The sequence below is a fragment of the Bombus pascuorum genome, chromosome 13 (genome assembly GCF_905332965.1).
Source record: "Bombus pascuorum chromosome 13, iyBomPasc1.1, whole genome shotgun sequence".
In the NCBI taxonomy this organism is placed as follows: Eukaryota; Metazoa; Arthropoda; class Insecta; order Hymenoptera; family Apidae; genus Bombus; species Bombus pascuorum.
The window spans coordinates 6,694,505-6,708,741 of record NC_083500.1 but is presented as its reverse complement, the minus strand read 5'-3'; the positions used below and the strand labels follow the sequence as shown (position 1 = coordinate 6,708,741).

General features: G+C 29.9%; 4 protein-coding genes and 1 long non-coding RNA gene across 6 annotated transcripts; 3 read left to right on the top strand and 2 right to left on the bottom strand.

Annotated features, from left to right (window-relative positions):
- Positions 1-1,754: 1,754 nt before the first annotated feature.
- LOC132913689 (thioredoxin, mitochondrial-like) lies at positions 1,755-3,213 on the top strand. Its single transcript, XM_060972195.1, has 4 exons — positions 1,755-1,857; positions 2,591-2,723; positions 2,796-2,919; positions 2,992-3,213. Exons 1-4 carry the CDS (start codon positions 1,770-1,772, stop codon positions 3,103-3,105), a joined length of 459 nt encoding a protein of 152 aa, XP_060828178.1. The 5' UTR covers positions 1,755-1,769; the 3' UTR covers positions 3,106-3,213.
- Positions 3,082-8,166, bottom strand: LOC132913676 (uncharacterized). The gene is made up of 10 exons (XM_060972177.1): positions 7,142-8,166; positions 6,790-7,070; positions 6,514-6,706; positions 6,333-6,447; positions 6,073-6,240; positions 4,634-4,883; positions 4,363-4,551; positions 4,092-4,280; positions 3,832-4,009; positions 3,082-3,746 (listed from the first exon to the last, which is right to left on the bottom strand). The coding sequence occupies exons 1-10, from the start codon at positions 7,934-7,936 to the stop codon at positions 3,474-3,476; spliced, it is 2,631 nt and encodes an 876-aa protein (XP_060828160.1). The 5' UTR covers positions 7,937-8,166; the 3' UTR covers positions 3,082-3,473.
- LOC132913690 (uncharacterized) lies at positions 4,985-6,302 on the top strand. The gene is made up of 2 exons (XM_060972196.1): positions 4,985-5,501; positions 5,624-6,302. The coding sequence occupies exons 1-2, from the start codon at positions 5,434-5,436 to the stop codon at positions 5,928-5,930; spliced, it is 375 nt and encodes a 124-aa protein (XP_060828179.1). The 5' UTR covers positions 4,985-5,433; the 3' UTR covers positions 5,931-6,302.
- Positions 8,167-8,187: 21 nt separating the features above from the next.
- On the top strand, positions 8,188-12,213 carry LOC132913675 (thioredoxin domain-containing protein 11). 2 transcript variants are annotated; one of them, XM_060972176.1, is made up of 11 exons: positions 8,188-8,698; positions 8,941-9,151; positions 9,228-9,458; positions 9,546-9,752; positions 9,869-10,066; positions 10,136-10,379; positions 10,464-10,575; positions 10,645-10,942; positions 11,007-11,237; positions 11,322-11,515; positions 11,579-12,213. In XM_060972176.1, exons 1-11 carry the CDS (start codon positions 8,487-8,489, stop codon positions 12,075-12,077), a joined length of 2,637 nt encoding a protein of 878 aa, XP_060828159.1. In that variant the 5' UTR covers positions 8,188-8,486; the 3' UTR covers positions 12,078-12,213. The 2 variants fall into 2 exon arrangements, with proteins under 2 accessions (XP_060828159.1, XP_060828158.1); XM_060972175.1 differs by having other exon boundaries at positions 10,136-10,575.
- A 152-nt stretch (positions 12,214-12,365) lies between these two features.
- On the bottom strand, positions 12,366-13,881 carry LOC132913691 (uncharacterized). The gene is made up of 2 exons (XR_009659423.1): positions 13,525-13,881; positions 12,366-13,230 (listed from the first exon to the last, which is right to left on the bottom strand). It is a non-coding gene; the product is annotated as an uncharacterized LOC132913691 (long non-coding RNA).
- Between the last annotated feature and the right edge of the window lie 356 nt (positions 13,882-14,237).

The window sequence follows — 14,237 nt, the reverse complement described above, 5'->3', positions numbered from 1 at the left end:
GTACGCCCTCTCAGAGCGCGCGAAGAAACGGATTACGTAATGTATTTTCATTTTACGTAACAACCATTACAAAACTGTAAGCATGAGTCATCTTCCAGTCAAAGTCAGAGATCAGTCTGATCTAGTTTCTCCTGTCGGATATATATCGCAAAGGAGCAAAGTACGATCTCTGGTAAATCTAAACTCTAGTAATTTTCAGCAGTACTTAAGTAAAATAACTTAATTTACAGGTTTATGTCCTTGTTTTGTATTTTCTATTGTTTCAAACGATCCTTTCTATGAATCCTTATTGCTGAAATCCTTTCTTTGCTATCTCTGTACTCCTTTTTCATTCCTGCAACTCCTTTACAAGTATTCTTACTATTTCTTTATTACTGGAATTCCTGTTTTTATATCTTTCATTTTTCTATTGCTGAAACTCCTTTTCCTTGGTCGTTAATATTTTATTTCTTATTCGCACGACTTACATACATACATATATATCAAGAAGGCATCGCCAAACACTGTACTCGGAAAAAGTTGCGAATCAAAACAGAGCTTCCAGAAATGTCCACAGTCCTCAAATGATCGTCATTTACAAATATTGAGAAAGCAACTCCTATTGATCACAACAAAGAAGCTCCTTTTCTTTACATGGTATGCTATCTTTTTTATTCTTAATAGAATAGCAAATGTTCAGACAATTTTAATGATTAAAATTCAAAGTGTACAATAAGGAACCGAAATCTTGACTAGAACTGCATAAAGTGCAATTCAGCCTTGATTCAATCGCTATTCAAGAACATAGAAGAATATATTGCGAATCGACCCTGAGTGTCATGATATCAATCGGTGCCGCCATATAATGCTTTAATTTAGGACCATTCTATACAATAGAAGCTTTTGCACCTAGCATTCGTGCTCGTTACATCACTCTAGGCGTGAAATTCAATAATTAAGTCAATGCTTCTTTCATCAGGTGAAAGCACAGGATATCTCCTAATTTATTCGTATTATATCATTAGTCGGGAATAAAATAGTAATGAATAGAAAACATTTAATGTTATTGGACAAGGTGAATGATCATCAATATTGCAAACTAATTACTTTGACAATTGTCGTGTATGAAAATAAGCTGGAAAAATTGATTCCTCTGATATTCGTCGAAGAATCGTAGCATTCGGAAAAGGAAACTTCGGAGGATATATTATTATTCAAATTCTATTCATAATATAAACTTCTAGGAAGGCTGTAATGATAGTCATCAGCTGTATTTTTTCAATAGATGTATTAAAATGAATTTTTAAATTCATAAATATAAAATCTAAAAAATTGTAAATAATCAGTAAAGAAGTCATGGCTGTCGACTCTGTCGATAATAGCCAACACAGTAGAGTAAATTCTTCTCTTCCAATTGAATAATTTTAGTCCACTTCATAGAAGGAATTTAGTCATTAGATGTTTCAATGTCATAACATATGCTTAAAGGATTAGGACATGACCGAGGTCCAAACGTTCGAGGCCGCAAAACGAGAGTAGGTCATTGGCAAAATGACTCGTCAGTTCAAGATACCAAGATCAACGAATTAAATGGTCAGCGGTTAAATAAAGGATCTAATAGCATGGACAATTTCTTTAGGAAAGTATTAATGAATAAAATAAAATGGAATAAAATATTGACGATGGCAAAATTTATGACAAATTGATTCATTATTTATCTCGTGGTTATATCTTCTATACATTCAAAGGTGAAGAAACAATATTAAACGAAATGAGAACTCTCTCAATAAATGATTTCTAAGATAGGGTTTCCAAAGCTTTATCCTCGATCAAAGTCATGGCTACAACACAAATATTTTACATCGTTTCTTCACATAGGTAGGTGTTTATAAAATAAATTGATCTTAATCCTTGAAAAGTTGTGATGTAAAAAGCTTGAAAATTATAATTTGATTACTCCATCAAGTTCAATTATAAATAATCAGATAGAGTTTAAACAATTTATACAGAGTGTTTTAACTGTATGAAAACACTTGTTACAACAATCTTACACTGTTTTGAAAGATGCTTGTAATAAAACGATCATCAGTATTTTTTTAAATAGGATTCTCTATTCCTTTTATACACCAATCAATTCGTTTTTTCTATTTTTTATTTTCTTTAGTGATTCTTTATAAGGATAAACACATATAAATATTATTTTCAATCGTTTAATCATGTTTGTATTTAAAAGTTATATAATTTGTATCATTATTAAATATACACAGTTCTATGAAATAACAAACATGTGCAGCATAAATCTGTATTTATTGTTTACCGAATGAAAAGTTCTCATAGCTGATTCGACGAAAATGAAACCTATACAAACGATACCACGTGGAGAATTTATTTTTACGTTGTTGGTTATTTTATACCTAACCTCATTCAATCCCAATCAACAGTACGATACAATCTTTCGAACAAGAGTTTAGGTTAGAACTGGTCAAATCGTTATTACGTTTTAGAATTTATTCGTAGTTGCAACGCATCTACTACACGTCGTAGGTTATTCTATATCAACGAAACATTAAAATGTTCCGAACTGGGTTGAGAACTGTACGTATTGCTCTAGGAACAAGAGCCTTTGCAAATGCACCGGCTCAAGAACAAGCGATTTCGACTGCTTTCAAAGTTCAAGATCCAAAAGATTTCAACGATCGCGTTAAAAACTCCAAAGTGCCTGTGATCGTTGATTTTTTCGCAACGTATGTAAAAATTGGACTGCCATAATGATTTTAATAATGAATTTGTCATAATGAATTTAATTTGATTTATAGATGGTGCAATCCATGTCGTATGCTCACTCCTCGTATAGAATCGGTAATCGCAGAGAAACAAGGAAAAGTTTTACTGGCAAAGGTTGATATCGACGAGAATAGCGATCTTGCCTTAGATTACGAGGTTATTTCTTATTTTTATAAATTTGTCACCTATCTTGAAATAATGAAAATAATAGAAATTTTATATATGTAGGTTGGCTCTGTTCCAGTCCTGATCGCAATGAAGGATGGAAAAGTTTTAGACAGAATTGTTGGTCTCCAGGATGTAGATAAACTTAAACAATTTGTAGATAAGTATTCAGAATAATGTAATCTAGTTTAACTGTAATTTTGTTGGAGTAACCTTATGGTTACTAAAGTACTTGTATAATATTGTATGGTAATAAGTGTATAATACAGTATAACTTTTTATTTATATATATCTCCAGAATAAACCCATTGTAAGCTTCTCATATATATATAGGAAATTGTGAAATAAATTGTTTTTAATATAATAAACAGATAAAATTTAATTGTTTAATTATTTACAAAAATTTGATATATCTATCTCGTAAATAAAGAAACAAATAATTGGGATAATGTATAGAAAAAATGTAAAATAAATTTCAAAACATAAAATAAATTTTACTAAAAGCATGAACTAGTCTATAGGTTTTAAGTATAACTTCAGATTATTTAGGTTTCGGTAGGTAAAGCTTGTAGAAGTTTTCTTGCCCTTTGATAAGCAATAGATTCTATCTCGTCTTTATTTTCTTCATTTTCTACTTTCCTTACAACATCCAAGCCTTTCCTTAAAAGTAGTTCTCGAGCCATTCCTTTACATCCTTCAAAATATTCTAAAACTATTGGAAAAATGTCATCTGGAATATAAGTTTCATCTAGCAAATTGTCAATTAACCAAATTTGCCTTATCTTTTCAAACTTCCATTCACTTCGTGCATATTTCCACTATAAATGAAGTTATTATAGGAAGAATTAAAAATTGTTTCATTTTGTATATTACCATTTTAAAAAATAAAATCATAAAAGAAACCTTTGAAACATAATTAAGTCCTTTCGTCATTGCTTCAATTCTATTGGCCATCCTTCTTTCATTCTTTCTTTTCTCAGCTTTCAATTTTTTTAATTGTCTTTTAGAAGGCTGTTTTGAAGTTTTCGAGTTATTTTTGTAAATCTCTTCTGTATCATTTAAACCATTTGTTGTATGTATACTATAGACAAAACAATTTTCATATATATAATTTAATATAAAAAATAATTAAAATCTAAATATGAATATATAGTAATTTTTACTTTGCTTTCTTGTTTGGTGATGATTCTTCATCGTTCTTCGTGTCTTCTATATCCTGATTCTCTTTTATCCCAGTATAAACATTCTCAGCTTTTTCTCTTTTTAATTGTCTTTTAGAAGGCTGTTTTGGAGTTTCCAAGTTAGTTTTGTAAATCTCTTCTGTATCATTTAAACCATTTGTTGTATGTATACTATAGACAAAACAATTTTCATATATATAATTTAATATAAAAAATAATTAAAATCTAAATATGAATATATAGTAATTTTTACTTTGCTTTCTTGTTTGGTGATGATTCTTCATCGTTCTTCGTGTCTTCTATATCCTGATTCTCTTTTATCCCAGTATAAACATTCTCAGCTTTTTCTCTTTTTAATTGTCTTTTAGAAGGCTGTTTTGGAGTTTCCAAGTTAGTTTTGTAAATCTCTTCTGTATCATTTAAACCATTTGTTGTATGTATACTATAAACAAAACAATTGTCATATATATAATTTAATATAAAAAATAATTAAAATCTAAATATGAATATATAGTAATTTTTACTTTGCTTTCTTGTTTGGTGATGATTCTTCATCGTTCGTGTCTTCTACATCCTGATTCTCTTTTATCTCAGTATAAACATTCTCCTCTTTGTCATCTTTAATTATATTTTTATCAATGTTGTCATTAATGTTGTTTGATTTTCTTTTTTCATTTTGTCTTTTACGTTTCATGTCCTGCTTATTCACGTTTTCTACTTGATTAGTATCACATTCAGAGATATTAACATTGTTATCTATTTTATCTTTAATTTCTGTAAATGATAAATTCAAAATCTATTAACTCGCGTTATACAAAATCTTGAATAAAGTTACATGAGTAAAATTTATTAAATATCCACCTTCCGATTTATAGTTTCTTTTCGTTCGTTTTCTCGATTTTGAACTTGTAACCTTAAATTTTGACGTATTTTCCAATCCCATCGTATATATCACTTCAGTGTTTTATGCATGAATATAATTCTGAATCTATAAAGTTGCAACATTTAAAGTATTGATAATATTTTTGTAGCTGATACTAAATAAAAATTAAGCAACAAATATAAGAAAATAACTGTTTCTACAGTTAGTTATCGTTGAACATGTGTATGGACTGTGGACACGTCTGTTCGTAACATTAAGCAACATTGAACGATAAAAGGACATCAAAAGTACACTAGTACTCTATAAATATCTAACTGATATTTATTATTTACAAAATAAAACGTAGAAAAAGATAAATAATACCAAATATAATATATATATAATATTTGCTAAAATTAATGAATTTCCAAATTAGACGTTAAGCAATTCTTATTTGTAAAAATGATGCATTTAAAATTGATCAAAAATATTTTACATCTTAAAAGTAGCAAATCATTCTTAGAGAAGAGGTATATTTGAATACATGACACTCTCTTTTCTTGTATTAGATTTTTAAATTATTCGTATGAAAAACGAGGTTAGGTTCTTTAAGCATTTTGAAACTATGATAAACAGTGACATATTGTTTTAGGCAATCTCTTCTTCAATCATGGTCCACCTTAAAATATAATGCCAAGTCAAAGAAAAAATACGGAGATGACGATGATTATGACGAGCCTTATAAATTCTCAACATCTAAAGCAGCAACATATCCTGCTAGATATACAATTGACGGTAGAAGTCGACCAGTTTATGAAAAACTAGTTATAGCCTTAAGCAGTACTGTCTTTTTCATATACTTTGGCATCTTGAGGGAAGAAAATGATATTGATGAAATTATGACGAGAAATCTGGACCCAGAACTTGTTGCACGAATATATGGAAAAAAAAAAGAATAAAACATGAAATTGATTAATACAATAGAATCCAATTTAGTTAACAGTGTTTATTTTAGAATTAAGTAAGATATATACACATATATGTTCTTTATTAAATAAAGGAATCTACAAATAGGAATCTATAATGGATAGAGCAATTCACCCCATATTATATTGTTTATTATCTTATTCCATTCTATGGGTGGATGACGATTAATTGTGTCTGGTATACACTTGTCCCATGTATAATGCCATGATGCTACTACCATTGTCATTATTAATATTATTGGACCTTCTGTTCTATCTGAATATACTTTAATATTAACAATACCTAGAACATACAAATCGTGTAATTTGTAAGTAATCCAATAAATTGACAGCATTTACAATTAATTGACAATTGATTAAAAGTATTTCACTTACTGCATGTGCTATAAGAATGAAATAACCACTTAAAAAATGTATATACAGGCATAACTTGAAGATAAAACTTCATTCTTGTCAACAAACCTCCAAAGCTGATTAGTGCTAATCTGAGCTGTAAAATGAACTTATGAATTTTTCAACCATAATCATAATCACAGTTTAATTATTTATAAGGTACCATGGTAAAAACTACATAATAAACCCAAGTTGTTGGCATGAGGAACAATAGAATAGTAAACAACAGAGTTCCTACAAACAGTTGGTCAGGTTGATATTGGCAAGAATCAATTCTTTCTCTCAATGGATTCTTCTTTTTACCCAAAAATAGTCGAAACAAAGCAGTAATACCCTTTAATTGAATATTGAAAAGCCTGATAAAAAATTGAATTATTATTCAGTTTGCATTTTTGCAGTTTCTATAACTTATATATTTAATAACTTATATATTTAGTACCTTGCAGCGTATACATAGATACAATAAGCATGAAAACTGACAAGTGCTAAAAGATCAGCTGCTATTGCTATTTGAAATGTAATTCCAAGCTTTCCAAATAATACCAATACTTCGAATGTAAAATCCATTACAGGTTTCATAAATATTAAGAATGTCCACCACATATGTATGTGGTATAAAAAAAATTTCCCAAGCATATTGTTTAAGGCATGATTTAATTTTAAACCAGCTGGTACACCCATTAGCCAGTTAATTAAGTCCTTCAAAAATGTGACAGCCTTCTGTAAAATATTTATATATTAAAATATTACCATTAATTTAATATTATTTTCAATGTACATTTTAAAATTACCTCTGCATTATCCAAAAGTATCTGAGATGGAGATATGTACTCAAAGTAATGCAATAACAACTGTAATATTAAAATTCCCAATAACATATCTATTATTAATGCAAAAACATAGTTACCAGTTTTTAAATTAAATTTTTTGTTCTTTATTACAGTGATTAACATCCATTTGACATTCTCCAACCATCCATTAACATGCAAACCAAGAAAAGAAAATTTTAAAACTGGTAATAACTTGTTGGTTATTTTAGCAAGAAAAAGAACTGGATAAAAGTATAAGAACATATGATACACAAGCAGTGTTTCTTTTATATAAGTACATTTTCCTTTCTTCTGTATTTCTCTCTCAACTTGCTTGTTTTGTATGATTTTCATTAACTCATAAAAGTGGTCTCCAGATACTGCTTTTTGAGCAAATAATTCTGTTTCTCTAAATGCTGATCGATCATATACTATAATGGCTGTATGACAGTGTAAAGTAGAAACTTTTTTATTGTTCACAATAATACCTTTCAGACTGTAGTCATATATATCACACTTAGAGTAAAATGTAGAATTCAAGCATATATTAATCCAGTCTAAATATCTTTTATCTACATATCCTTTTCGGTGTTCGCTGCCAGAATAATATCCAATTATACTGGCACATTTCATTGTTTCTAAATTATCTACGTTACATACACCAATGACATAAAATTTTTTTACTCCTGTATTATCATCATACACTATTTTACCAAACATGTATCCAGGTTTTTCTTCGTAAAGCCTGTTTGGTAAAAAAATTAATAAACTTTTCATTGTAATTTTTTCTGTAATTTTTCATTAGTATGTAATACAATCACATAATGAAAACATTGTATTTATATATCGCTCCTTATCTGGACATAAATTCTTGTAAAAAGCATTAAACATCATAAAACACTTCTAATTTCTCAAAGCTCTATTTTTATTTTTCAAATATATTTATTTATAATATATATATGTGTGTGTGTGTATATATATATATATATATATATATCAGTTTAATATCAGTTAATCTTCCATAATACTTATTGCTTTCGATAGATACGAGAGAATATCGCAAACAACCACTTCAATTTTAGTTGAAAAAAACTATATGAATATTAAATCTTGTTCGTGCATTGATGATATGTTGACAAGCGCTCAGCTGTTTCCGGTTTGCAAAAATACAGATGGCTCGATAGAAATCCGTGAAAACCCCGGCTAATTAGTTTTAATTAAATAAGCGATAGTTGGACTGACAGTACTAGAGTAAACAACGAGTGTGTGATGAGGCTTTAGTGCACGATATTCTCCTCCCTTTAATTTCCTTTTGGTTTAACGGATAATGTTGAAAGAAGAAGTTGAAACAAGCACGCCGAGAAATGGTGATAACTCGCACACGACTATACCGGATTCAAAAAGTAACGACGTGGCCAAAGAGTCGCATCAGAAGGTCGTGATAAAAGAGAGACTAACCAGCAAGATGTTCTTATACGCTAGAAAAATTATTCATTTTTTCCTTGCAATTATCGTGACCTTAGCTGCACTCCATAGTTCGTAAGTTTTAGGTTATAACGATTTTCTAGTTAAAAATTCATTAACTTTAGTGTGATACTGTTATCTCACTTTAAACATGGTTTTATATTTTGATACTATGCAATAGATATTTCGTAACTTGAAAGTATGGTATCAATACTGTACAAATACAGTAGCAACAAGTCATGCTTGTTTTTATCTGATAGTATTATATGTGTTATTATTGTATATGTTGTATTATATGGTGATTATTTTCATTGCAGTGCTCCCAAGGTATCAAAGCCTCCATTAGCTAAACCATTTTTTAATCAAAGTTCAATTGTCTTAGATTTTTATAAAGGACATTTAAGTGCTATGGTAGAGAGAGTGACAGAAGCAGATTTTAGTTTTGTTATGTATTATGCTCCATGGGATGCAGAAAGCCAAGCTGTGCGTCAAGAATTTGAAATAGCTGCTCAATATTATCGTTCACAGGTATCAAATATGTGTATATAGTTAATTGTTTTATAATCATACAATGATAAGACTAACATATTTTTGTGATCCTCAGATATTTTTTGCTGCTATTAATTGCTGGCATCCAAGCTCAGAATGTAGAGCTCATTATAACAAAGTACAAAGCTACCCAGTACTGATGCTTTATCCTTCAAGGGATTCTGGTATAGAATACAGAGGTATACGTACATGGTCATATATGATAAAATTTCTTAATACAGTCATGAATCCAATTGTTAGGATAACACATAAAGAACAATTAACAGATTTACGTGTGAATTATGATGTAAGTATAAATAAATAATTTACATGTTGGATCTTAGTGTACATATTTATTTATAAAACAGTGAGTTATTTGTTACTGTAATTGCAGGCTGTGGTAGTAGGTTATTTTAATTTTACTCGGTTAGATAAAACTCCTGGCTACAAAGAATTTTATAAAGCTGCTATAAAAACATTGGAAGAGGACTCTAATAGAGAATTGGCTTTTGCTGTTGTGACTAGTGCGTTATCTAGTGAAACGGAATATAATATCTACAAATTTCCATCTGCAAGTTTATTTATGTGGAGCAGGTCTTTAGTAAGTACATGAAAAAAGTTTTTATATTTGGGTAGTCGTAAATACATTGGATACATAAAGTAGAAACATTTGCATATATAACACGATTAAATGAGTTTGAGAATTCAAATATATAGAGGTATCCAGAAGACTCTAAATGGACTTCCAAAAACATATTAAATTGGATTAGCAGTTCTATTCATCAACCAGTTCTATGGCTGCAACCTCCCGGAGTAAAAGCATTAACATTAGCACCATATTTAAAAAAAGGGCCTGTACTTTTTCTTTTCACACCTCGTAATCCCTTGCATCCTGAAAATTACAATTTCAATTTAGTACGTAGCATTGTAAACCTAATCGCGATATTCAAAGGATATCTAATAAGAATTACATTGATTTTTTAGATCAGAGAGATTGGACTCCAATACTATAATTGTGCAGATAATGTCTTACCTAAGGAGATAATTGAGCGTCTCAGTTTCAAACGTCGCAATGCTATTGCGAGGCATTCGGAGCGAAATACATTTTGTACAAAACTTTTGAAGGAAACCAAAAATCAAACAAATGATTTCACTACGAGCATCTCGATTCAAAAATGGATTAACGATAGTTGCTGTGTCAATGTTGTAATGAACAAATGTTCTTTATGTAAAAAGAACATATTAAATAATGCAAAAAGAGAAATGCCTGTTTGTAAACTTAATACTAATAAATTTTATCCCGTCTGTAAAGGTGCAGATATTTTCAAAGTTCCAGTTGTACATAATCCACAGCAGACATATGAAATCTGTTGTAACGAAGATCCTACTATAATAAATTACGAAGATAACTTTAAATCCAGGAGGTATGAAAGGAATTGTTTCTGTACTTCCTTTATTAGTTAATATTTTTACTTTTTTATTAAAAAATATAGAACATCGGCGTCTTCTGCAAATGAAGAGGATGTACGATCTGCAGACGTAGTAAAACAAGCATATTTAAAATCTGAATGTAAAAGATGGATAACAGGAAACAGATATCATCAACCTGTATTTCCACGAGATAATCTTGAACATCCGAATGTAAATTTAACAAAGTCAGTGTGTAAAATTAACAAAACCTTGACATTAATAGCGATCGATAGTTTACATTATTTTTACTTCGCGGAAGGCCTGGGCATAGACCTTTTAAATAAGAAAGATAAGACCGCTGTTGTGATATTAGATGTTGCTGTAAGTATTTGAGTGTATTTTTATATTTTCACATATATTTAATTTGTAACTTTTTTTTTTTTAGCATGAGAGTCAATATGTGATGCAGGAGGATTTTAGTCGATATACACTTATACAATTTATAAATAATTATACCCAAGGCTTTTTACAACGCACATTACGTTCTAATAATTCAAGACGTTTTGTGCATAAATTTAAGACTAAAGTTAATTGTAAAACAAAGGACGTAAAAAGTGTGTGCATACCAGAATTGACAACTGAAACTTTCTTAGATACTATTTTAGATCCGACAAAGGTAAATTGGGAAGAGTAATGAATATATTATAATGTTATAAGATAATACCATAAAGAAAATATTAAATTTAATGATCTTTTTTAGGATGTGGTCGTAATGTACCACTCTCCTTATTGTGCATTTTGTAGCGCAATATTTTATGTGTACTTAACAGTAGCTCATTATTTACGCGAAATGGATCATCTTTTATTCGTAAAAGTAGACGGTGATAATAATGATTTACCATGGGAATATAATATGAATCGATTCCCATCTATTCTTTTTTTTCCTGCCGAAAGGTAATTATAATGGATCATTCGTGATTGTATTCTATAACAGTTCTTTAATCTTCTTCGTTACAGAAAAGAGGATAGCACGGTGTACCCGTTTTCTCTGTCAGTTACAATACCGAATCTTGTGAATTTTATCTTAGCGAATTTGGATGGGGATTCGCATGTTGAAGCGCTTGTAAATATTTGCCAGTCTGGAGCCGGTATAGTTCCAGATGCATGCATCGCTCGAACTCGTTGGCTGTGTCTAGATATTATTCAACAACTGCTTCGAGATTATCGAAAATTAATAAGACATATTACTCTACTAGGGAGATTAAGTGCTAGAAATAAAAGAAAAGTCATTTTACTGAAGTTGGCACACATTAAAGATATACACTTAATATTAGGTTCCACTATCGATCTCAGAGAAGATCAACACAAAGTAAAGCTTATCAGACAAAAATATAGGAGATATTATAAAAATATCAGGTCACTTGAGTTAGATAGCAAAGTAAATAGTACTCAAGTGGAAGAGTTACATCAGGAACAAAATGTTCTTGAAAGGAGAATGATTAAAAGCGAATTGTGATATCGATTTACAGATAGATATATTACAATGAATGTTATTTTACTTAAGTCCTTTTATGAATTTGTACTAAATGTACAGTATATACCTCACAAATCATTTTATGTTATGAATGTAAAATATGTCCAACTGAATTATATATATCGCGCGCAAATGAGTATCATAACTTATTTAAATATCTTTGCATTGTTTTTATGGATATGTTTTAGAAAAATATTTCTTTATTACTTTGATACAAAACATTCCCTACTGAATGGTGCAAAAAATTGTATATACAATTTTTTTCACACACTTGTAAAAAATGTATATTCATAATTTTTTATTTAAACTTTTATAACAATTTTGCAAGAAAAAGATATTTGTAACTGTCGTCCAAATGAAGATAGTAAGACATTGATAAGACTATTTTTTCCAGTACATTATAATTCTATACAGGGAGTGTACGTACATTAGAATTAGTCACCTTTGATTAATATTCATGACGTTTAATGTTAGAACTGAGAAATAAAACATACTACTGCAGATATGCAATAGTAAGAAAATTACATATGCAGTAAACTTTAACTTTCAAAATTTGTGTTTAAAAATGTAATATGTTTAGGCAAAATTAAGTAAGCTCTAGCTCTCTAATGTGGGATATCAATTTAATTCTTCATCTGGTATTGTGTGATTTGTGCATACATTTCTTAAAAATGTGTGTAACTTGTACATTTGTGTAAATATTGTTATACATTATAAGAATAAATACTATATGTTGGTATATATAATGATATTATGATAAATTAATATATTATTTATTTATAAAAAGATAAAACAAAGAGTAGACAAATTAATTATAATTACATAATGATTGCAACGAGCGATTAAAATATTAATTCATGTCGTCTTGCAAATATCGTGATCGTCAGAAAAGGTAAACAAATTTTTGTATATTTTAATCGTACAAGATTTGTTGATAACACGATGAATTTATACAAAAACTAAAAATTTATGTTTATCGTATCACAACCTTATATGTACGAAGATCGAATTAAAAATGTGATAAAATAGCGTGGGCCGAAAGTGGTCGATGGGTCGCGTAATCTTGCGTTAGTCATTCTCCCCGTTTGCCTGATTTATTTATGGGTTGGGCTACTTATTCGATGTAATGAAATTCCTAGTAAAATGACGCGTGATAAGAAACTCGTTTCTTCTATCGATTTAATTGCTGATCTCTGATCAGTATATGGCATTGAGTTAAAGAATCATTATTTTGATCATTTCCACGATCTTACGAGAATAAAATAATCTTAGCAATCTTATTGTATTTAAGCATTTATACAATTCTATTAATAATAACGTATACATTTTGTATAAGATATAAATTTTCCAATCCTTCGTGTGTAGGTATAAAGGATAGATCGACATTTAATTTAATAAATGTATTTAAATCATTTCCCTGAATACGTACCATAGATACGCATCTGTCTTCATTTTCCGTATCCTAAATTCATAATTCACGATATGAAAGTACAGTTATGTTTTACAAGGTGCATAGACACGCGAAAGAAGTATCTGTTACGCGAATAAGATAAACGTCGTAATCTAAAAATTAGAACATGCATCTCTTTCTCAGTTGCCAAGAAGAGAAGGCTTGACAAATTTACAAAGGAGTGACAAGACTAACGAATCGTATAATTCAAATAATAAACTTCTGAATTCGAATTATACATTCGGAAGTATTAACTATGTTTCTTACTATTCGTAAGATCGATTAATTACTTAATAAACGATACATAAAAAAGATGACACGGTGGAGAAAGATCGAAGAAGCCTGGAGATGGTGTAGCATTTGATCGGTCGAGTCCGATGATTCCAGTGAAACTCAGTAACTTCAAAGATGGAAATAAACGTCAGCGCCTCCTAGCGAGCAAAATCATAAAAAGGAAGTCGGAGAAACATTCTGTTTCTTCGTGGTCTCCTCTCTATGTGGTAGCATAGCCGTATGATCGTGTGTACTGTGCCGCTGACAATGAGCCGCGGCGGTGACTGTGATAAGTGATCGTATACCCTTCCTCGTCGCTAAACGCGTAGTGGCAGTGGAGAAAGATAGTACGTCGGCCAAGGAAAGAGTCTACCTCTTGATGACTCGCGCTTTACGCAAGGCGCAACGTAGCCGGAGCT

Coding starts and splice junctions, on each gene's coding strand:
- LOC132913690 (XM_060972196.1), top strand. CDS start 5,434: ATGATGCATTTAAAATTGATCAAAAATATTTTACATCTTAAAAGTAGC. Junction 5,502..5,623: donor AAATCATTCTTAGAGAAGAG/GTATATTTGAAT, acceptor ATATTGTTTTAG/GCAATCTCTTCTTCAATCAT.
- LOC132913675 (XM_060972175.1), top strand. CDS start 8,487: ATGTTGAAAGAAGAAGTTGAAACAAGCACGCCGAGAAATGGTGATAAC. Junction 9,753..9,868: donor TTATGTGGAGCAGGTCTTTA/GTAAGTACATGA, acceptor TCAAATATATAG/AGGTATCCAGAAGACTCTAA. Junction 10,576..10,644: donor GATAACTTTAAATCCAGGAG/GTATGAAAGGAA, acceptor TAAAAAATATAG/AACATCGGCGTCTTCTGCAA.
- LOC132913689 (XM_060972195.1), top strand. CDS start 1,770: ATGATTTCTAAGATAGGGTTTCCAAAGCTTTATCCTCGATCAAAGTCA. Junction 2,724..2,795: donor ATCGTTGATTTTTTCGCAAC/GTATGTAAAAAT, acceptor TTTGATTTATAG/ATGGTGCAATCCATGTCGTA. Junction 2,920..2,991: donor ATCTTGCCTTAGATTACGAG/GTTATTTCTTAT, acceptor TTATATATGTAG/GTTGGCTCTGTTCCAGTCCT.
- LOC132913676 (XM_060972177.1), bottom strand. CDS start 7,936: ATGAAAAGTTTATTAATTTTTTTACCAAACAGGCTTTACGAAGAAAAA. Junction 6,448..6,513: donor ATTATGTAGTTTTTACCATG/GTACCTTATAAA, acceptor TTCATTTTACAG/CTCAGATTAGCACTAATCAG. Junction 4,884..6,072: donor AATAAACAATATAATATGGG/GTGAATTGCTCT, acceptor TATCATTTACAG/AAATTAAAGATAAAATAGAT.